The 24,758-nt window shown below is 37.2% G+C and overlaps 1 protein-coding gene across 1 annotated transcript in view; it reads left to right on the plus strand.

Moving 5' to 3' along the window:
- The window catches only part of LOC126157063 (nose resistant to fluoxetine protein 6-like), a gene marked incomplete at its 5' end in the record, with an annotated part of 297,846 nt that overhangs the window by 212,927 nt on the left and 60,161 nt on the right, over positions 1-24,758 (plus strand). The window contains 4 exons of the mRNA XM_049916350.1: positions 4,898-5,094; positions 14,209-14,347; positions 14,469-14,658; positions 14,765-14,907. Coding sequence (XP_049772307.1) covers positions 4,898-5,094; positions 14,209-14,347; positions 14,469-14,658; positions 14,765-14,907 — 669 coding nt within the window. The remainder of the gene's footprint in view (positions 1-4,897; positions 5,095-14,208; positions 14,348-14,468; positions 14,659-14,764; positions 14,908-24,758) is intronic.

Genomic DNA, 24,758 nt, shown 5'->3' on the forward strand with positions numbered 1-24,758 from the left:
AGAAGTTGTAGGGTCTGTACCGCCTCATATGTTCCTACATTTCTTCAGAATCCAAACTGATCTTCCTTGAGGTCAGCTTCTATTAGTTTTTCCATTCTCGAGTAAGTCATGTTAGTATATTGTAACCATGACTTATTATGATGATCGTTCAGTAATATTCACACCAGAGAGCAGCTGGGTTCTTTGTAATTGGAATTATTACAGTCTTCTTGTCTCATAAATCTTGCACCCCAAATGGAACAATTTTGTCAGTCTGGCTCTCTCAAGGCTACCATCTACACCAGGGCCCTCGTTTTGACTTAGGTCTTTCATTGCTCTATCAGGTTCTCGCACTATATAATATCCCCCCTCCCCCCCTTTCATCCTCACCTGCATCCTCTTCCCTTTCTATAATATTGCCTTCAAGCCTATTTCCCTTGTATAGCCTCTCTGTATACTCTTTCCACATTCAAACTTACCCTTTTTTGCTTAGTACTGGTTTTCCATCAGAGCTCTTGGTGTTCATACAACCGCTCCTCTTTTCTTCAAAGGCTTCTTTAATTTTCGTGTAGGTGGTATCTATTTTTCCCCTAGTGAAATATGCTTCTAAATCCTTACATCTGTCCTCTAGCCATTCCTCTTTAGCTCTTTTGCACATCTTGTCAATGTCATTGTTTAGATGTTTGTATTCCCTTTTGCCTGCTTCATTTACTTAATTTTTATATTTTCTCCTTTTACAAATTTAATTCAATATCTCCTGTGATATCCAAGTATTTCTTCTAGGCCTTGTCTTTTTACCTATTTGATCCACTGCTGCCTTCTCTATTTTGTCTCTCAAATCTAATCATTTGTCTTCTACTGCATTCCTTTCCCGTGTTCTACTCAGTTGTTGCCTAATGCTCCCTCTGAAATTCTCAATGACTTTTCATTCTTTTAACTTACCCATGTCCCATCTCCTTAATTTCCTACCTTTTTACAATTTCTTCAGCTTTAATCTACAGTTCATAATCAATAAATTGTGGTCAGAGTCCACATCTGCCCCTGAAAGTGCCTTACAATTTAAAATCTGGTTCCATAATCTCTGTTTTACCATTACATAATCATCCTGAAACCTTCTGACATCTCCACATTTCTTCCACATATGCAGCCTTCTTTCATGATTCTTAATCCAAGTGTTATCACTAGTTACTCTTTGCAAAATTCTGCCAGCTGGCTTCCTCTGTCATTCCTTTCCCCCAGTCCATATTCACCTACCATTTTTCCTTATCTTCCTTTTGCTACTGTCAAATTCCAATCCCCCATCACAATAAAATTTTTGTCTATCTTAACTATCTGAATAATTTCTTTTATCTCATCATGCATTCCTTCAATCAGGATTTATGGAACATAGTATTTTATAGAGCAACATGTAAGATACAGGTTGTGCTTAGTCTGATCACACTGACTGGACAACAGTAAGACAGCATAAAGAATAGGCCGAGCACTCATTTACAATGAATTAAATAACACTGTTTCTTTGCTAGCTTGCCAGAGTACACCAGGGGGCCAACCCAGGAACCCGCTATAAGTGGGCCTGTGAACTGTGTGACACATTCTCTCTGAAATCGTATGCATCATGAGCGAAGTTACATCAAATCTATTCTTCATCTGTGGTGCATGTAAATTTGCACTACTGTGGTGGGTGTGGGGATAATGTTTATCTTGGCTATGATAATGCATTCACTATGCATTCGGTGTTAAAATCCTTGAATATAGTAATTTTAATATAACCCTTTTAACAGTTCTAAAACTCTCCAAATATAATAATTTTAATATTTCTGTTTAAACACTTCTCTGTTTGCAAATTCAACTTCTGCTCCTATGAAGTTCAATAATGATCAGTAACAGTAAGAATATTTTTAAGAGAACTGTCTATATAATCTAGGAATTATTTTACATATTGCTTTATAAATGAAATGAACTTTATTTAATTTTTATGAATTTTTTCACCTGAATCCTTGGAATGAAACTTACGTTAAAGCATATTAATTTTCGTTTGATAATAATAGAAAATCGAAACAAGCGAACATGTCATGACTATGGGAAAGGAATTGCTGATCAGTGCTACCCCATGGTATGGCATAATTCTGATCAGGGTTTATTTTGCTTGATTATCAGTGTTACACTTTTACAACAATGAAAATATTATGCTTTTAAAAAAGTTAAAACACTACTGTAGTTACAAAATAAAAAAAAAAAGGTCTACGCTTTTAACTATAAGAACAAGAAAAGTCAAACATTTTAAACTTGACAATCAGATTTGACCTACTCCATAGCCCTAATATCAGTGTCAGAGAAAATAAATTTCCCTCATTTGCAATGTATTGGCTCCATCGCTGTGACGATTTATTCTTTTCCTATGTCCATTGTGTTTGCAACATTTGAGAATACAAAAAAGGTTGTGGCTCCAGTGTTTATTTTTCAGATAAAATTAACTTCATAGAGTCCCAAACTTGTCTTTCTTATTATCTGGCCAATAAAATGTTGAATTCTTTTCTTTCCTGGGAATAGAACAATAGCACACTTAGTAATTGCTGTGTCTTTCCTGTTTTGACTTAAGTTGAAGTGGTATCTTTAAGGGAAAAGTGACATGAGTCTAGCACTTCAGAGCCTCAGTTACTTGTTTCCAGCATATTTTCATCTTCTTGTGACTCTGCACTTTCCTTGTATCCTCTATATCACAAGTGACCAAATCCTTAACCTCAATGCCTTTCCCCAGAGGTAAAGTCAGGTGCTTTGCATAGTGGAAAGGTGTGCTTGTATTTGGGCCAACAACTCAGGCTTGCTGGAGTTGTTCTTCAAAGAATGCATTGCAGGAGGGTTTATCAGTGTTAATCATTCTTATTTTGTGGAATCTGATGCAACACTTCTTCAGGACAGAAAGACACAAAACCAGTGTTATTATGTTAGCCACAGAATTCGTACCTATCTTCATCAAATTTTCCTTCAACAGTGTATGAGATACTGACTTGTACATCACTCCTCTGTTGGATTTCTTCCACTCATCTAACATACATTGCTGTACTATCTTTAAGGGGCAAAAGAATGTCACGCCAAGAGGCTGGTAAGGGTGGGTCACATTTGGAGGCAAGAAGACAAATCTAATGTCATATTCCTCACAAATCTTGATGACACTTATTAAGATATAACTGGATAAGTTATCCCCATTCATAATCTTGTGTCCTTGCAATTTCTTGGCATAGAGCAACAAAATTTTCATTAATGATTCAAATGTGTTAAGATCAAACCACTCACTCATATTCCTGTTGTAACCAGCTCCATCGACACTTCCCTCAGTTCAAGTAATCATACAGGCTTACTTTCATAAACAGTAAATGGGGGCAGCAATGTTCCATCTGCAGCTGCTGCCATCATAATACTGATACTAGTTTTAGATGTGTCTAAAATTCTCACGGGATGCTTCAAACCTCTTTTAACAAGCATCATCACCTGTCTTGGGTCATCAGAAGATTTTATTTTAGTGTTGTTAATTATATTAGAGTCACTAACTCCATACAACATTTCCCTAAGATTAATATAATGTTTTGCATCTAAACAGTTGATATAACTCTTTTTGTGTTCTCTCCAATTCTCACTATCAGTTTGGTGTTTCTTCTCAGAAATGCATGAGCCCACTCTAATCCTGGCTGATTGACTTTAAATGTGTTTTCCATTTTCTTTGCATGGTTAAGGTAACCTGTACAATGTTGCCTACATCCATGTTTCTCAGTGGAAAACCCCACTTGACACATATCAATAAATCCTCAACAAGTATTTCCTCCTGTTTGCTGTTTAAAGCTGTTGGCACATCCGTCTTGTGTTTACATTTATTCCATATCTTATCGTTAAGGGTTTTGTATGGTACAGCAAAATCTTCTAAAGCTCTCCTGATGCTCATTTTCCCTTGGCGTGTGGCCTTTCCTGCATTTTCCGGGAAAATGAAATTGGATTTGCACCTTCCGCTGGACCCAAGCTACTTGACATACGTTCTCACCATGTTCCTTATTACCCTATAACAAGACAACTTTGCATATAAGGCCCTATAACTACACAACAGTATTACTTAAAAAGTTATGTAAATGTTCATATGATACAACTAATGAACAGTTAACAATATTAACTTCCTCTGTCTATACAGCCTGTGAAGCTCTTCAAGTGAAGTTTTCACTGTTAACTTTTTTAAAAGCATTAAACTGTTTCTCACAACACTTACTGGTCAATTGTAGGTGAGAAACTGAGCGAATTCTTGGCATTCAGTCAAGTAAACAATAATGTTACCTTTATTAGTACATCACACACTGGGTCTCCATTATTATTGCAGTTTCATGGGAGAGCTCAACTTTCAAACTATAGGCCAAATAATTGATATTGCCCAGCTCTACCAGTATTTTCCCATTTTATGATATTTCATATTATGTCTGTTGATCTAGAAAGTACAAAGCATAATCTAATAGGGAACTTTGTAACATTTTCTGTAGAGCCTATATGTCCTCTAGATGGTGAAAATTTGCCTGTGAAAAAATAAAAATTAGAAAGTAAAGTAATAATTACAATACCAATTGTAAAGTAGAATTAACAAGTATGTAGCTTCCCTTGCACAGTTGGTCTGTGTTTCCATATTTTTTGGGCACATATAAAGACTATTCAACGTGTTAAAACAATTCCTCAAACATACATGCACTTGAAAGCTGTAATATTACATTTTAGTTCTAGTATTCAGCTTAGTAATATAATCTTTTAAGATGATTTCAAATGATGTATTAATGGACAGGGTAATTTGATTCACTCCTGAAATTCAGGGAGAATATAAAGGTGAATATTTACAATTTCTATTTTTAGTGTATTTGTTTGTTGAAACTGTTTTATTTTCATTTCTCAGTGTGTGAGTCAAAGCTGGTATTTACAAGTGACAATGCAGCTACTCTGGTTATCACCACTTCTACTGTACCCTCTCTGGAAAACGCCAAAAATAGGGAAAATCCTCTTGGTTATCTGTTTTCTCATTGGACTGGCAATAGATTTTGGTGTTGCATATGGATTTGAGATAAGAGTTTCAGTGCCAGAACGCAGAGCTAAGTGAGTATTAATCTGCCTTTTTCACCAATGGTAGTAGCTCCACTACAATTAAATATTTTTTCTCTTTTGTAATTTTATGTTACTAGATAAACAATGACATTAAATATATTCTTCTCACCTGTGAATACTGCAATATGATGAAGACATGATCAGCATAGAATGAAACTTATGATAAATCAGAAGTAGGTTGCCACAGGGTTAGCTAAACATAAAAAGCAGCATTAATGTACTCTAGCAAAAAAAGATGCATTCATCATTGAAATATGAACTCTTTGGAAAAAGTAACTGTGTGATATGAATGTCAGATGAAGGAAAAAAAATTAAAAAGTTTCCGTGCAACAAACTAATTCGTCTGCATGCAAAAAAGTATTTATAACATGAAGTTATTTCACATAAGAGTAAAAGTACAATGCTTAAAGCAAGTATGAGAGCAATGGACTTAGAGGAAAGCTCAATATTTACCATTATATTGTAACCTGTGGTAGCAACGTGGAGTGAATGACATGTCTTCTCTCTAGCAGCTAAAACTGTTGTAGCTGCAGCTCAAATTCAAGCACAACATTAAAGAATTATTGCAACTGTGATATTACATAATGCTATGGTATAAATGTGTCTGTGAACTGGAGGATTATGTGTGCGTCGTTCTGTTTAAGTTTCCCTTAATTGTGGCTCACTGATACCCCAAGAAAAGCTTATCAACATTGACAGTACACAAGGAACAGCAACTAACAATGTTTAAAAAATAATTTCATTTTAATCTTGGTTATGATAACAATGGCATATGCTCTACACAATACTGTGGTGAGAGACAGATAGTAGAATTCATTTTACAAGTATTACTCTGCCTGACCTGCACTAATGGTTATATAAAACATCATTGATTATTAAAGCAACAATAATTTCAGACTAATTGTTTAGAAATAAGCCCTACTCTTTCCACCATATCAGCACTACACTTTTTTCAGAACAACTTATTGTATAGAATAGTCAAACAGATATTGTTTCTTCCATAACCTATTACTCATTTGGTATGCCACCAATTACAGAAATATTTTGTTGTCTGGTAATGCAGGTGAAGCACGGCCAGTTTTTCTCTCATTCAATCTCAAAAAGTAGAAGCTCTTACAGTAGCTCATGGTGGGTTTATGGAATATTAGTTATATTTCAGTGATGTTTTTTACTAGGATGTTACTTGTTTCCATGTCAAATGTGGGGAAGAAGCAGCATTCTTTCATTCGTCCCATTTCTCAAACATCCTGTGTACCCAAAATTTAAAAAGTTATTGGTGTGAGTATGTAAGATACACATGTAGAAAATTAAAACCAACTATTCACAAATGGCTAAGTAACCGTAATGTAGCAGTAAAATAGTTTTTTTCACATTTTCACTAAATGATATGATTTCTGTGAAATTTACTTCTTTGATGGTACACTAATGTTGAAGCTGTGATGAAATGTGAAGTTATATACAGAAAATAAGAATTATTTAAATGCTTGCTTCTTACCATACAACAGCTGAAAATATTAAATTGGGATACATGGATTTGATAGATATCCAAAGCATTAATATATGTTCCCTGACTATCCAATATTTTAAGACAGTGATATGGGTTGGTTTCCAGCAGAAATAGGTTAGGAGTAAGTTGGTTACTGGAAACAAAAGATTTGGTTCTGTGGGCTTTCAAATAAAATGATGTGGTGAGTGGTCCTCAACTATGTACCCTCTGACTCAGAGTTGAAATATTGAAAGTTTTGGCTGGTTTCATAGTCTAGGGGCTGGGATACATAGTAGCTGCATTACAAGCCAAATACTGCTGAGTCTACAGTATACAATGGGAATACACACAAGAATTGAAAGGCTGAAGGTTCCTATCACTTGGCAATTCAAATTTTGAATGTAACATAAACATTTATACATGAAGGATTGCAATTAAATAAATTCTGCAGGTACTATTTTAACAACTTTAAATGATGAGTACGATAGCAGAAGTACCTTTAAGAATGCCCTTTATTACTGTAAAACACTTATTGGTGTTGATGGTCAAGCAATTAAATAAAATATAAGTTGAATAACAGAGAAACAATAGATACCTACTTCACGTAATCAGTTACGAGCAACATCATGGCATGCAAGATATTTTATTCTAATTGCAAACTACACCTTCAGTGCAGAAGCCATGAAAATCTCACAAGTGCACAAGTTGGCACTATGAAATATTTCTATCTCCTGCGAACACACATAAAGCACTCCACACTCTCCAAGTCTCTCCTGTAACCGAGCGTGCATCGCACTGTACCATCCAGGTCTCCCCTGTCCTCTCCATACTCTTCAGAACTCCCACTTCCATCCAGTCTACCCATCCATGAGCACTGTGATTGGCTAGAGTGCTCCTGCCACGTCTTCAAGCCAACATTCACATACAAACAGAATGAAACATTTGAAATACTGGATTTAGATTTAAATAACTTGAAATTAAATAAATATTCTTATGGCTGGACCATAAACATGCTCTAACACACATTATTAAATACATAAACAAATTTAATAAACATATATCAACAGAATAGAAACAAAGTAGGTCTGTAGTCTAATGTAAAAGTACATAGTTTATTTTTATCTTTTACTTTATTCCAATTTCAAATAAAATTCTTTGTTACAATACCCTTTTTCATTGTTTTTCATTTACTAATGTTTATTATTAAACTGATGTTAAATAGGAGTTTCTCATTTTTATTGTTAAAAGCATCCTTGAAGATTTAGATGAATAGTATGTGGACAAATGGAGTTTCATTTATTACTAATTGTAGTCAGATGTGAAATGATAATGTGCTTAAGGAACTCTACACAAGTGCCTGTAAAAGAAAGAGCAGACATTGTTTATTATATTTGTTTACAGTCTCAAAGTGAAAAATAAATAGTTGGTATAATTTGTCTACATCCTAGACAGATACTTCGCATAAGATAACAACATGGCCAGAGTGCTAACAAATGAAATGCAGTGGTATACAAATCTTTTTCTTTTATATTATAGTAATTCCTCAGATGAATTACTTCATCAGCGGCTGTAGTGGACCTTCCATATCTGCTCTTGACCAGTAAAAATTTTGAGTGTGATGTAATGTATTCTTTGTATTCTGTTGTGCATGTTCATTTCAACTCTAGACAGGAGTTATCTAATACAGAAAACAGTATTTGAACAGCTATGTGTGCATGTTTATATGTGTCAGCCACGACTTTAGCACTGAAGTTCATGGTCAACTGCTCCCAAATGGTTTAATTTATCAGTACCATTGCTAATGATAGGCAAACATTCTGAGATAAATGCTATGTTATCAGTACCATTGCTAATGATAGGCAAAAATTCTGAGATAAATGCTATGTTATCAGTACCATTGCTAATGATAGGCAAAAATTCTGAGAGAAATGCTATGACCTGTGGAATAGCAATGTAGGAAACCATAAAACAGTTGAATCACTGAGAGAGCTGCGGAGAAATTTTTTAGGGACCTTTGAACTATTTGCAACCAAAATTAATCCACTTCTGACAGCAAACTAGTGTTTCTTCATAGTGCCATTGGTGTTTATGTGTTTATTACATCTCAGAAAATTAGTGGTTTGACTTTAAAGCAATTGAGAAGCACTGGAAAGTTTTCCCCTGTTGTGTCTGCAAATAAATCTATTCTGAACTTGAAGGTAGGTTTGTGAAGACTTTCTTCCCCTTAATGTGTATCAAATGAAGGGCATAATAGTGTGTTAATACACATGCATGTAAGCTATGCAACTGCATAAGTCCAAAAATGAATCAAAGAGCTTTTGTTGCAACACAGTCAGCATTCAAGCACTAACTTGGAAGAAATGGCTGTAAATGTTACGTTTCATTTATTTATCCCACATGTATAATTGTAACAAGTATCCCTCCATTCAAAATAAATTTCATTTGTAGAATTATCACAACTGATTAGTATTCAATGATAGAAAATTCAGTGAAGATATGCTCCCACAGATGACTACAGTTGGCTATGGGACAAACTCACATTGTGTGCAGCTGTGCAGCACTACCACTCAATGGACTTTGACAGTCTATGCATGACTATTGCAGATCTGCAAAAATCCTTACATAGGCTCAACATTTCACTAAAGGAAACAACAGCATAACTAGTTCTGTGAAATCATATTGTATAAGGTCTCTAATACTGTTACATGATGGCAGAGCTATTTATGCTGTTGTCTGTTTTGCTATAACAACAGGCAATGTGATTATCACTGGGGGTAGCCTTAACTCAATGCACTGGGTGCAGTGCAGATTGAGGTGCACCCCATCCATATTTGTTCCCTACATAATTCTTCCTCATAAAGCAGTCCATGAAGCTTTATTGTTACTTTACAGCTACTAACAGCTGCATGGCATAATTGTCTGCTCTCAATACATTGAATCTAGCCTGCTTAGTTCCCTTAATTCTTACTAAGATGTAATTAAGAATTCTCTTCTCCAATTCTTAGGAGAGTCACTTTTATTGCCAACTTCCAAACAGAGAAACATAAACTATAAGATCTCACAATGATAGGTATTGAATCTGTGCGTATTTCTAACCTATATAAGTGATCTTCCCAAACTGTTATGCTCATACAAAAACTGTGATGTTGTTGATGACTCTATCGGATTAACAGAGGGCCCATACTTAGGTATACCAGACATAATCCAGATGATAGCTCTACAGTTCTACAACTGACTGCGAAAATAGTATTAGTCTTAATGTAACAAGGCACATACATTTTATGCAATTAGAAGCAACCTGCCTGTGCCAGAAATGAAACACTATGCGTAAAATACCCTAGAGTCCAGCTGAATAACAAACCAGAAATGAAGTCAACACTTAAATAGGCTAATTAACGAGCTCAGTTCAACACACTTTCAGTTAGAAATTTCTACCTTCCTGTTAACGTGAAGACAAAGGTGCTGTATTATCCCACACACTTCCACTTCTTCTTGATCTATTTATTGTCTTCTAGGCAACTAAAATAAAGAAGCTATACTTTCAACAAAATTTAAAACAAAGAAAACTGTAAAGTAGATAACTACATAAAATATGAAAGCCCCTTCCAAGTTTTGAAATCCTTATGCTCATTATCAAGATCACTGATCCACTAATAGCACATATTGCTAGTTTCAGATTAATTGTAATTTTCATTTTCGGCCATGAGATCCACAAATAATTTTCATGAAGACTTTTTCTTTGTCTAAGTTCAGAGTAATGTTCTGTATTCTGGTGCAGATGTGTTGAACAAGCTTTCATTTGCCACAAACAAGAGTTTGACAATCCCCATAAATTCAAAGAAAAGAAAACAGAACCGAATTAGCCACATAAGCAGAGAAAAGACAAACAAGGAATCAATCTAGCACTGATATGGACCAAAAATGGTGAAATCCAATGACATAAGTGACTCTCATAAAGGACAGATTGCTATGGACCAGTGCCTTGGAACAAGCATTTTAGAAATGGTGAAGCTGGTCATCTGGTTGCATAAATCTTTGGAAAGCAGTTGAAAGATGATGAAACTATGAATATCTGACAAGATGTTGAACAGTCACACCTCATCACAGATTGTAGAGATTGGGGGCCTGACCACTCTGCAGGTGAACGTTAGTAGCAGATCTGACAGCAGAGTTCAGTGCTGGTGTAGGAGCAAGTCTTTTGAACTACACTGTTCAGCACATATTTTTGAACATGGAGCTCTACCGCAGATGACCCTTACATGTTCCCATACTGATCCAACACTATCATCATTTCCTGTTGCTGTGGGCATAGGATCATCAAGGTTTGATGATGGATCAATAGAAATGTGTCACATGTTCAGCTGAATCATCAGATTGATGGCCATGTCCAGGGATGCAGTCATCCAGGTGAATGGAGTATTATGTTATGGGAGAGGCTCACCTGGGCTTCAATCAAACCTGCAGTAGTAATTAAGTCACCATAACAGCTGCAGACTGTGTGAATATTATTTCTGGTAACCTGCTTCCCTTCATGCTTAAAGTCTTCCATGATGGCGATGGCACCTTGCAGTAGAATAACTGACTGCATCGCAAGGCTAGAATGGTGCTACAATGGTTTGAGGAGTATGACAGAGAACTCACATTTAAATCTTGGCAACCAAATTTGTCTGATCTAAACCTGATAGAACACATCTGCTATCAGATGCTACTCCACACTCATGAACCAATGCCTTATAATTTATTCGAGTTGTGTGACCTTCATATAGATATTTGGCCCTACATATCTCCCGAACTTAGCAAGGATTTGTCCAATCCTGTGATGATGTATCATGCCTAACAGTATCAACCTAAATATGAAAGTTGCCATACCTCAGCATTGTGACAACTGTTGTTTCCAGAATGGACACACACCCTGGACATAGATATAATGTTTACTAACTATGTCAACCTAGATGTACTCATTCATGGCGTCTGTCTTTGTATCAGAGGTGCACGTCTGTAACATGTATGGTTACTACTGATGAAATCTTTCTCAGTGCTAAAGGTACATGTTTTTATAATTATTAAATTAGCAATCACTGATAACACAAGATTTGTAAAAGTGTGCATTTTTAAAAAAATCCTTTAACTGTGAAGTTGCCTACCAAACTATGTAATTTAAATGGGGCCACCTTATCAGTGTAGACTATGTCCATAACAGTAAAGTAAATCTATGCATATGTACCTGGCTTTTAGTAGTTGGTGCAGTGTTTGTTGTCACTGTGAGAAAGTATAATTAAATCTGGTGGTCACTGACTTTACTGTGTCATCATTTCTGCCCTAGCTGTTGCATTACCTCACTGATTTTATTTATGTTTTGGGTAATAATGTTCCAGGTTGTTTTTACTTTCTTCTTTATACTATTTATGTGAGTCACTTGCCATCTGAATTATCTACAGGTCTTTTCCTGTTACAAAGATGTTATTCTTGAAATTTTGAACAGGTGACCTATGAATTGTGTGTTTCAATATTAGTGGTTTCATGAATTTTTGCTTGTGTTATTACAAGCTCCAAACTGCTGATCATTGCAAAATCTGTGAATATCAATGTCTTATATTTTATTTGTATCCCTTCTTAATGTAAGTTACACCTCTTACACACTTTATTTACCGTAATATGGTGCTTAGACATACCTCTTCAGAAACAGAATTTTTATTTCAGTGGTTAACTGACTGAAGTTCAGAAAGATGTAATATGTCTACTTGGTTGTTATGCTGTTCATTACCTAAAAATTAAATTCGTGAATTTAATTTTTTACCCTTTAATATTTTTGTGTATTAAATTTGATTCAACCTCCTTTTTATGTTCACACATTTCTGTCTAAGTCTTCTCAATATAAATTGTTTGAGCTCTGGGTGTGCACTGAAAGCAGCTGTTGCTCTTACATGATGATTTAGTGATGTTCCCATGAATGGCAGTGTTCCCTGTTAAATGTTCTCCTATCCACTTCCAATTCCCATTGAGGTTAGTGTGGCAGGACAAAATGGACGCATATGACATACTTAACATGCCAGTGCAAGATCTTTTTGTGTGCCTGCAACAAGTCATGTGACCAGAGATCTTGGATATAGTGGTTTGGATGGCATGTTTCATATTTTATTTGACTTATATAGATGCAGGATGATACAGCAAACACATTTGGTTGCCATTAGGTGTGACCACATCCTAGATGATTAGCAGTGGGGCACAGCTATTGGAAAGTAGGCAGGAAGTTAATATCACACATAATGTCAATTCATGGCACTGAAGAAGATTCCTGGAAAGAGAATGTGTCTAACAGCCATGTGGACATGGTTGAGCACATGCTACACCATCCAGCAGCATTATTATCTTTCCCCACACGTCCAAAGTTGTTCCATCAGATTTGCACCAACTCTGGCATAAGACATTTTGGCAGACTTCGGGTTACACATCTTCTATGTGATTGTGTATGGTTGGCTTCAAGTGGATGAACTGTTCAGTACATGTAATAATCCACCGGTTGCTTTGGCCAATGGCCTTGTCAACAATAGACACACATACGCACACACGCACACTCAAACGCAACTCACACACTTTACTCTGAGTGAGTTGTGTTTGCATGAGTGTGTGTGTATGTGTGTATGAGTGTCTGTTGTTGACAAGGGCCATTGGCCGAAAGCTTTAAGTGTGAAAATCTTTTTGTTGTGCCTATATGCGACTCAGCATCTCCACTATATGGTGAGCAGCAACTTTCCTTCTCATAATATTGTTACATTCCGTCCTGGCTTGTCCACCAGTTGCATTTCACTCACACAAGACATTGTGTGGCATAGTGAATGTGGTTACTTACCTGCTATGAATGATTCCAGGAAATGTGCAGTGTTAGGGATGACCTACTACAATGTCACATGCTCATATTTCATTGTGCATATAGACCTGTACTCCATCTGATGGACTTAGACTGACTCTACGTGAAAGGTTTTCTGCCCTTATACTAGACCTATGCACCAATGCTCACCTCAAGAGGGCACTTGTCTAGCAATGGGAAAGGTTCTACAGGCCGTACATGTTATACTGCCCTGTGAGAATATTACATTCCATACTGATAGTATATGTGCCACTATCATGTGAAACCACACACAGGAAGTATAACTCATTGTCAGTTGTAAGTTTTCAGGTATATCTTATAGCCATATAATTATTCCATGAGTCACAATGTTGCCACAACTCTTATTAGTACACAAATTAATTCCATGGCTATGTAGTTTTGTGGACCTCAAAAATCCTTCAACTTACAGGCATGAGTGTATATAAAATGTACAGCGTAGTGCATCAACTTTTTTAATCTTGGTGGTTATCCTAACAGAGAATGGTGTCAGTGAACCTCATACATGACAACAGGCATACTGCAATGGTCTGTTTCTTTTTTGGAAACTAGAGTATCTTGTGGCACAGCAAGTCATATTTTTTGCATTTGTGTTATTAATTCATTAAGGATCACAGATGATGTCCATTAAATTCATGAATACTCTCCTTCTTCCAGGTAGAATTGACTGAAAATTATTTTTGTGGTTTCAAAATCAGTATAGTTTCTTTTAAAACACAGTATCTCTTTACAGCATTGAATGGGATATTGATTACAAGACAAGAATGTACTATACTACACATACTCGGTACAATTCTTGGCTTGTTGGAGTAATCACTGGGTACATGCTTCACAACATTAAAAAGCAAAAAGCTGAGTTTAAGATGCCAAAAGTAGGTGTCATTTTATTTACAGGTAACTTATAATTGAAAATATTATTTAAATATATATTTTAGCCAATAGCTTTCTCACTGTTTCAAATAAATACATAACACTTCTCTTTTTGTGTTCTAGGTCACCACAATTGTGACAGTGATTACTTTAACATTTCTCACAATAGGCACGGTATTTGCATTGTACCCCTTCAACCTTCCAAATTATGTGTATAGCCCTGTCAATGCAGCATTTTTTCACACATTTATCAGAACAGGTTGGTCTACAGGAGTTGCACTATTGGTGTTTTCATGCTGTACTGGTTATGGGGGTATGTACATCATTTAATTTCACAGTTTTCAATTGGGAATCATTTGTGATAGAACATTTTGTTACAAAAACACAAAACTTAACTTTCTGGCTTTCTTGTTTCTCAGGTGTTATTAATGCATTACTTTCATGGAAAGTGTTTGCACCATTATCTCGTATCACTTATTCCATGTTCCTCACTCATGGAGCAATACAAATGATGCTGATGTACAGAACAACAGCAATAATTCATCTGGATGATACAAATGTGGTATGTGCCTTAAGTCTTCTTGTGTGAGCTCATATAATATGAAAATTAATTATATCTACAAATCTGTTTTTATTTCTTATTGTGCTCTTTTGGGTAAATGTTAAAAAGTCAGGAGAGACATCTTATGCATAAATTACAAAACTGAAAAAGTATTTAGAAAACTGAAGTTCAACTTTGACAAATAGTGAAAAAGTTCTGTTATTGTGATTTTTGTTGGTCCTGTAAATTACCTGTACAACTAGATATTTGTAACCTGTGCAACTAGATATTTGTAACAACTAGATATTTGTAACATAGGGTATATCATTATGCTGACAATATATACACATAATGGCATGAACAGTATATGCATAATAATATATAAAACACAAAGATTTACAATACATGCTGTTTCACAATACTTATTGCATCCAAATGCATAATGTTTTATGACACCAGGGTTTAAAAAATAAAATTTTGTGACGTATTATTGTCTTTGAGTGTACATGAATGATGTAGTGGTATAATACAACAATTGGGTCTACTGCTTAACATGCTACATAAAATTTACTATTCACATGGTAGACAAGTAACTTTAGCTCAATGTCTACCCACATACTTTGCCACACTGTAGTATTCTTTTTCTATCAGAATTTTTTTAGAGTCGCAAGAAAAGTCTTCTCAGTTTGAGACATTGTAATTCTCTTGTCAATGTTTTGTTAATTTCATTCTGGAGCACTGATGTTCTTGTTTTTTTTTTTTAAAAAAAACTCATAGTATAAGTGAAAGGTTGGAATGTTGGCTGCTATTTTGTTCCTGTTATTCCTCTTAATATTATACCATTTCTCATCTGTAATAATCTCACTGTCAGTTGGATGTTTAACTCTAAGTCACCTTGTTTCCTTCACCATCTCATCAAAATTGTAATTCATTATATTTTTCTCTACAACAATACTTCCATAACTTCTCTTGGATTTGTATACTGCCCATTTCTGCACTTTATTTAACACTCTATTCATTGTCACTGCATATCCTAGAATCAGAGTGACTACATGTGTAAAATTCCTTGGAGTTCAGATGGATAATATGCTAAAGTAGAATCATCATGTAGATGAACTAACCAAGAAGCCCAACTCAGGAAGTTTTGCACTTAGGGGCATGTGTTGACTTGAAGACCAGGGTTACAGCTTATTATGCAATATCTGGGACAGTGCAGGAAAATTAAGTGAAGTATTCCTTCAGCAGAAGTGAGCAGTAAGAATAATGCATAACACAGATAACTGAACATCTTTCAAAAGCCTCTTCAGATATCTTGGAATTCTTATACTCAGTTACCACTGTATTTGGTCCTAAATGGTAATAAAAATGCAACTGGAGTTGAAATGTGATTTTTAAATCCAGGATAAAGATACAAAATTAATATTATGTGGCTTTTGCTCCTTGTTTGGGGTTCAAAATGGAGTTATAAAACCTAGTGCAAAGGTCTTTGATATGCTCTCATTAGTCATAAAGCAAGAAATTGAGAATCCCCACAAATTTAAAAGAAAATTAAAAAAGTACATTTCAGCCACTTCTCCTACAAACATTCTCAAGATCTACATCAAAGGATTGAAGATTCATGTCAAGTACATGACAAATAGCATGTGTATCGTAAACAGGCCTCTGTTGTTACAGTTGTAGGTACTGGGTGTGGCAGAAAAATGGGCCAATTTGAGTATAGTGAAACAGGCTGAGGATTATACTGTAAAACATTTTAAATCACAACAACAACAACAAAAAACCCTTGAGTATTGTAACTTCACAGACTGTTCATGTTTTGAAAACAAAGTGTTGTAGGTGGCCACTATTGTTATGTTGAAACTCAGACAATCTGTGACAAAATTGTTCACAGCACATCAAACAGTTTCACAATTGTCTGTAGATGTCTAGCATACACACTGTGTTCCAGGAACTCACAAGGGAAGTAATCACAGACAGATAAGTCAGAAGATTTGGGAGGCCACAAAGTGTTCCCATTCCTTGAAATGATATAGTTACCAAATACTTTGTGCACTCCCACCACTGAAACTTGAACACAATGAGATGTAACACCATCTTGCTGAAACCGACACTCATTTGAAGGTAACTGTTCAAGTTGATGTGTGAGGAATGTGACAACTGTGGCAGCATACTGCTGAGATGTTACTGTGGTTGCTCCTCCATGTTCATTCTCAAAAAGATAGGGTCAGTTATATCCATTGAACAGACAGTGCACTACACTGTGACTTTGTGACTGTGTAAGGGGTGTTGACAGAGTTCATGAGCATTATCCTCACACTAGTAATGGCAGTTTTGTTTGTTGATATAATCACTGAGATGAAAATGTGCCTCATCACTCATCCACAGCAAATTTAAGAAGCCTTCATTGTCCTAATTTTACTCAACAGTTCAACAGATGGAGTCATTTGCTTCTCATTATCATTTTCATTTAAAGGTTGCACAACCTGCATCTTGTACAGTTGCAACTTTAAAACATTCCATAAAATTCTGTGCACTGTATGACTGGACATTCACACTACTGCAGCAATTTGTTTTATGGAATGTCTACAACATTTTGCATCTCCTCTGTCATTCACGTGAACAACAGCATGTGGACCTTCCTGACAATTTCAGTTTAAGTGTATTTTCTTGTTGCTTCAAAGTTTGTCACTCATAACCTGGTTGCATCCGACAATGGTACAGGATCATTCCATCTAAGTTTGGAATGGTATTCCCTTCTAGTCACCATCTTTGTAAAAGCTCTTCACAGCCACAGTAAGTTCAGGTCCACTCCAGCATTCCATCCAGCAAATGGTTTACCTACCTGATACATATGACCAACGTTCAGTGTTGCCAATAATACCATTCCACTTTTGGAGATGAATTAAAACAGCTTGTTTCTCTGCCACACCCTGTACCTGTAGTTCTATGATTAATAATATTTTTGCCCTACTGCTTGTATTTTGAACAGAGAGAGGAGAGAGCCTTCATTGACAAAAAAGATTTCTGGTAATTAGAAATATTAGCAATAAAGGAGTATTGTTTAAAGTTTGAGTCACAAATGTTTATTGTAAGGGGCATTCAAAAAGAAATGAATCAAAGACTGTAAAATGAAAACTGCAGAATGGATTGCAATGGCCTATAAGAGCACTGAGGCCCCAAACTCACTGCTAGGTGGACCTTGGCACATGCCCACATAACAACAGAACAGGCACATGCACATGATGACCATTTACTGCCCTCAGTAGTACCGACGGCAGAGTAATGGGCACTTCAAAGAAGATCAAAGTGGAGTATCATGTTTCTTTACACCAGAAGAAAGCACAAAATGGAAATTGATCAAAGAGTAGAACCAGAGTTCAGAGAACACATCATGTCCATTTCATTCCAACAGTAAATCTGACCTCTGGGCAAAGGCCACCACCATAACTGGCCAGTCAACAGTAATGATGACTTTCACTTCCTGGACAGTGGTATTGGTAATGGGTGTGACATTGCAGATCATGCATCATCAGCCAACGATATCCACCCTTCCTTGAATCCCTTGTGCCGTGCGTAGACACTGGCAATGGACATGCCAGGCACTCCATATACTTGTGCCATTCTTCAGTGTATTTCCATTCTCCACATTCCTTCCACTGTAAGGAAGCACACTATACCACAATGATCTAAGAGCAGTGAATGGTTGAAGTGTGCACGTGCTCACCCTGTTGTCATATGGGTGGGTGACAACATCTCTCTAGTGATGAGTTTGGGGCCTCAGCACTCTTACAGTGACCACACCTTCCTCTAAAGGCATTGGCATTATGATCCCTTCAGCAGTTTTCACTTTATGGCCTCTGGTTTGTTTCTTTTTGCGTTCCCCTTGTACTAAAAATATGCAAATATGATAACAGAAAATCTTTGGAGGAATATAAATAATGAAAGGAGCAAAGGTGACCACTCACTGTAAACTTGTGGTGTTGAGAGGTCAATAGACAGATGAGCAAGATGGAAAATTTAGCTAAGGTTTCAGACCAGTCCTTCTTAACAGCTAACAGAATACAAACATACACATATACACCTACATGGGTATGTTGTTCCAACTGACTACATTGTACTGACACTGCAGGAGGTAGGGCTGAGCTTGGTGTAATACACTAATTTTTTTGAAATTTGATGCTGTATTTGTCATTCAGAATGTACAAGAAAAATTTATGCTCATGAAAGTCTGAAGTCCTAGACAAAATATTCCCTGGAATAAGACAACAGAAACAATAAGAACAGTTTGAATGGCATGAAGGTCATACCAGAGAGTGCTCTGGGTGGTAAAATAAACTGTGTCCTCAGTCTTACAGAGATTTTAGGAATACATAAAAAGATAAAATACTGCAGGCTGGATTTAAGCACTTGGACAGGTATATAAAGCAGCAAATAAATAGAAATGTGTGGGAAGTACTGTATAAGATGGTAATCGAAATGATTAAGCATTCACTTAAACTTGTGCTAGTAAATGGCAGGTTGTAATATTACATGCAGCCAACTGTTCTTGAATAATAGGTAAAATAGTACATATTTTATATCTAAAATGCTTGTGTTATACTGCATATTTCACTTGACTTATCCTATAAACTGGGGTGACAAAAGTCATGGGATAGTGATATGCACGTATACAGATGGCAGTAGAACTGTGTACACGATGTATAAAAAGGCAGCGCATTGGCAGAGCTGTCAATTAATTTACTTTGAACACAAAATGTTGGTTGGAACTTGAGACATAAGACATTCCATTTTGGAAATCATTTGGAAATTCAATACACCAAGATCCATAATGTCAATAGTGTGTCAAGGATACACCTCCACAGACAACACAGTGGCCAACAGCCTTCACTTAATGATTGAGAGCAGTGGCATTTGCATAGAGTTATCAGTGCTGAAAAATAAGCAACACTGCCTGAAATAATCACAGAAATCAGTGTGCGACGTACAATGAATGTATCCATTAGCACAGTGTGGCAAAATTTGGTGTTAATGGGCTATGGCAGCAGATGACCGACATGACTGCCTTTGCTAACAGCATAACATAACTTGCAGTGCCTCTCTGGGCTCATGACCATAATGGTTAGACCCTAAATGACTGTAAAACTGTAGCCTGGCCAGATAAGTCCTGATATCAGTTAGTAAGAGCTGACAGTAGGCTTCAAGTGTGGTGCAGACCTCATGAAGCCATGGACCCAAGTTGTCAACAAGGCACAGTGCAAGCTGGTGATGGCTCCATAATGATGTGGGCTGTGTTCACACGAAATGGATTGTGTCCTCTGGTCAAACTGAACTGATCATTGACTGGAAATGGTTATTTTTGGGTACCTGGAGACCACTTGCAGCCATTCATGGACTTCATGCTCTCAAACAATGATGCAGTTTTTATGGATGACAATGCACCATGTCACTTGGCTACAATGGTTCATGATTTGTTTGAAGGACATCCTGGACAGTTTGAGCAAATGCTTTGGCCCTCCACATAGCCCATCATAGATTAGATTAGATTAATACTTGTTCCATAGATCATGCATATAACACTTTGTAATGATGTGGAACGTGTCAGGTTAATAAAAGATGTCTGTACAAGATATTACATTACACAAAATATCGCATGACACTAATGTTTAAGTTTTTTTCCCTTAATTTATATCTAAAAATTCAGCCAATGAGTAGAAGGAGTTGTCATCTAGAAATTCTTTTAATTTATTTTTAAATGTTAGTTGGCTATCTGTCAGGCTTTTGATACTGTTTGGTAGGTGACCAAAGACTTTTGTGGCAGCACAATTTACCCCTTTCTGTGCCAAAGTCAGATTTAACCCTGCATAGTGAAGAACATCCTTTCTCCTGGTGTTATAGCTATGCACACTGCTATTACTTTTGAACTGGGTTGGATTATTAACAACAAATTTCATAAGTGAATATATATACTGTGAGGTTACTGTGAGGATCCCTAGATCCTTAAATAGATGTCTGCAGGATGACCGTGAGTGGGCTCTAGCAATTATTCTGATTACACGTTTTTGAGCAATGAATACTTTTCTACTCAACAATGAATTACCCCAGAATATGATGCCATACGAAAGCAGTGAATGGAAGTAGGCCTAGTAAGCTAATTTACTGAGATCCTTATCACCAAAATTTGCAATAACCCTAATAGCATACATAGCTGAACTCAGACGTTTCAGCAGACCATCAATGTGTTGCTTCCTGTTTAGCCTCTCATCAATGGACACACCTAAAAATTTTGAAAATTCTACCTTAGCTACAGACTTCTGTTCAAAGTCTATATTTATTACTGGAGTTGTGCCATTTACTGTATGGAACTGTATATACTGTGTTTTATCAAAATTTAATCCCATCAAACATTTATGGGACATAATCAAGAGGTCAATTTGTACACAAACCTGCACTGGCAACACTTTTATCGCTACAGCAGCATGGCTCAATATTTTTGCAACTTGTTGAGGTTATGCCATGCCAAATTGCTGCTCTACACTGGGCAAAATGAGGTTCAACATGATATTAGCAGCTATCCCATGACTTTTGTCACCTCAGTGTTATACTAGTACACTCTTTGTACAACATGAAATCTGCAGCAACAAATACAAAATCAAATCAAACCTACTTTAATGTCAGACACACAAACGAACACAAACATACACACAAAATTCAAGCTTTCGCAACAAACTGTTGCCTCATCAGGAAAGAGGGAAGGAGAGGGAAAGACGAAAGGATGTGGGTTTTAAGGGAGAGGGTAAGGAGTCATTCCAGTCCCGGGAGCGGAAAGACTGACCTTAGGGGGAAAAAAGGACGGGTACACACTCGCACACACACACATATCCATCCACACATATACAGACACAAGCAGACATATTTTTTAAATATGTCTGCTTGTGTCTGTATATGTGTGGATGGATATGTGTGTGTGTGCGAGTGTGTACCCGTCCTTTTTTCCCCCTAAGGTCAGTCTTTCCGCTCCCGGGACTGGAATGACTCCTTACCCTCTCCCTTAAAACCCACATCCTTTCGTCTTTCCCTCTCCTTCCCTCTTTCCTGATGAGGCAACAGTTTGTTGCGAAAGCTTGAATTTTGTGTGTATGTTTGTGTTCGTTTGTGTGTCTGTCGACCTGCCAGCACTTTCATTTGGTAAGTCACATCATCTTTGTTTTTAGATATATTTTTCCTTCGTGGAATGTTTCCTTCTATTATAACTACTTTAATGTCAGTCACATAAAAGGGAGATGACACAATGACAACAGGACAATAAGCTTCAGATAAATACTTGCTGTACCCATTGCTGTCAGAATATGAAAAGAAGAAAGGTAGCAGTATATAATAAAAATTAAAGGGAAAGATAAATGAGTTTCACAAAGCTATTTGTTAGTCTTCACATTTTTACGAGACGAAATGGATATAGCAATTATCAAACAAACAAAACAAAATTATTGTGGTGCTAATGACCTGTAGTCTGAAATGCATTACCAAATTAAAGACCAAATAGTACCTAACCTTACCCATCAATTAAATGAATATTTGATTCAGTGCAGGGTACCAAACTTCTGGAAGGAGGCAGAGGTGATCATTATTTAAAAAAGTGTTGTAATGTTGTCGAGACATAATATCAGAAATAACACCAACCTAGTTTTATTCTGCTTCCACATTAAGAGATCCACAATAACACTGAATAAAGTATAGAACAGTACAAAGTCTCAAACTATAGCACACATCAATATACAGTCCTGTAAATGACCAAACAATAAGCAAGTAAATGTATGTGAGGCTGAGGGCCCAGCATACTGGGCTTGTATTGAGCTGTTGCACACATGGCACAGCACTTGCTGTGCCATCTACCCAGGATGCACGGCAACCTCTCTAAGCCAGCTGTAGAGACACTTGGATCACATGCTGTTTGATTACATGCTCTCACACTGTAGGGCTACAACACTCCTTCCCCCTTGGGGTCAAGTGTTCACTGTGGAGTTGACCATGTCGGCATCACTTGGTGACAACTGCTGGAGAAGGTGTCATATTGTCACAGGAAAATATGGTCTGAAATGATGTGGAGAGGCATGGTGCCCACTCCCCTGTAAGAGGCTGTAAGGGAAAATTGGTGATGATGGTGCTGTATCAGTATCTACATCTGGGCAGGTACTCAGTGATGGAGGCAGCAGAGAAGACAGCATCAGCGCCAACATGGGCTGTGGAGATGGAGGCAGCCTGGTGCTGACTATTCTGCCTGGAAGCACACAGGGCAAAGACAGCACCAGAGCCAGAGGAGGCATGGACCAGGCTGCAAGGGATGGTGTAGATGATGGCGGCAACCACGGTGTGGATGTCTCTCCAGTGCGTGGTCGGTCACCCATGGATGGAGCTGGTCATAGTGTTGTGACATCAAGTTGTCAGAGCTACACACAATGCAGAGATGGTGGTCTTTGCAGTGATGAATGACTGCTGGTATCCACTTTGGGTGCCATGCAAACCTGCAGGCCCAGACGACAGAGCCCAGATGGAATTGATGGAAGGCAGGCACCAGCAGGTGGCCAGGCATTAGCCAGAGCAGATGAAGCAGTGTATAGAGCTGGTGGCCATGAAGCAGCTCTGACAAGCTACAGTCACCGAATGGAGTGAACCAATATGAACTCAGGAACCTATGGAGGGCTTCCTCGGGAGAACATTGTGTAACTCAGGAACCTACGGAGGGCTTCCTCGGGAGAACATTGAGTAACTTTTCTTTTTTTTTTTTTTTTTTATCTGGTTTTGAGTATATGGGCAAGCTTCTCTGCCTCTCCATTGGACTGAGGATGGAAGAGAGGCACTGTAACATGGCAGATGCTACTCTTGGTACAAAAATCATCAAAATCCTGGGACACAAACTGTGGGACATTGTCTTTCACATGCATATATGGCAGTCATTCTAAGGAAAAACCCATGACTACATGAGGAACTATTGAGAAAGCATGAAGTACTACAAGCCAAAATGAGTTAAGGAACTGACCTACAAAATCAGCATGAATACGCTCCCTGGGGCACTAGAGGGGGCGGAGACATAGTGAAAGAGAGATCCATGGTGCCACTTAATGTGTGGTACAGTGCAGGCAGAGTATCATAGTGTGTGTGATCTCATTGTTGATACCCAGCCAAAACAAATGTCAGTGGGCCAGCAATTTGGAACAAGAAACACTGCAATGATCCAGTGGAGAAGGTGGATGAAGTCCCAATACAATGTGGATGAAATCACAACCCTGGGCACCAGCTTTTCAGTAACCAGCAGTAACACATCATCAGGAACTGAGAGGTGATGACAGAGAGCATAATAATTATGAAAAGGATCCCATGCTCAACTTGGTGGTTTGTCTGGCCAGACACAGTGGATGAACTGAACAACCTCATGTAACACAGGAGTGGCCATGACAGCCACTGAAATTCAAGAACTTGTAATGGGAAAACCACCCATGATGTTTTGGGCTTCATCATCTAAATGGAAACATAACAATTCACCTGATCAGAAGCTGGATTAGCATCTGCATTAACATGTTGTGCTGTTGGTCAGAAATAAATTTCATAGTTATAGAGTGACAAAAACAGAGCCCAACATTACATGTGAAATGGGTACTTTATCTGGTAAAGATGCCAAAGGATTGAAAAGTGAAATCAGAGGTTTATGATCAGTAATCAAATCAAACTTAGACCTGTATAGGAAAACATGAAATTTTTGGAGCACTTACACAATAGCAAGGGTTTTTTTTTCTATCTGCAAGTAACACTGCTGTGCCTGAGTCAGAGTTTTGGAGTTGTACACAATATTGCCTTCAGTACTGTCTGCATATTTGTGC

The sequence above is a fragment of the Schistocerca cancellata genome, chromosome 2, assembly GCF_023864275.1.
Source record: "Schistocerca cancellata isolate TAMUIC-IGC-003103 chromosome 2, iqSchCanc2.1, whole genome shotgun sequence".
Taxonomy (NCBI): Eukaryota; Metazoa; Arthropoda; class Insecta; order Orthoptera; family Acrididae; genus Schistocerca; species Schistocerca cancellata.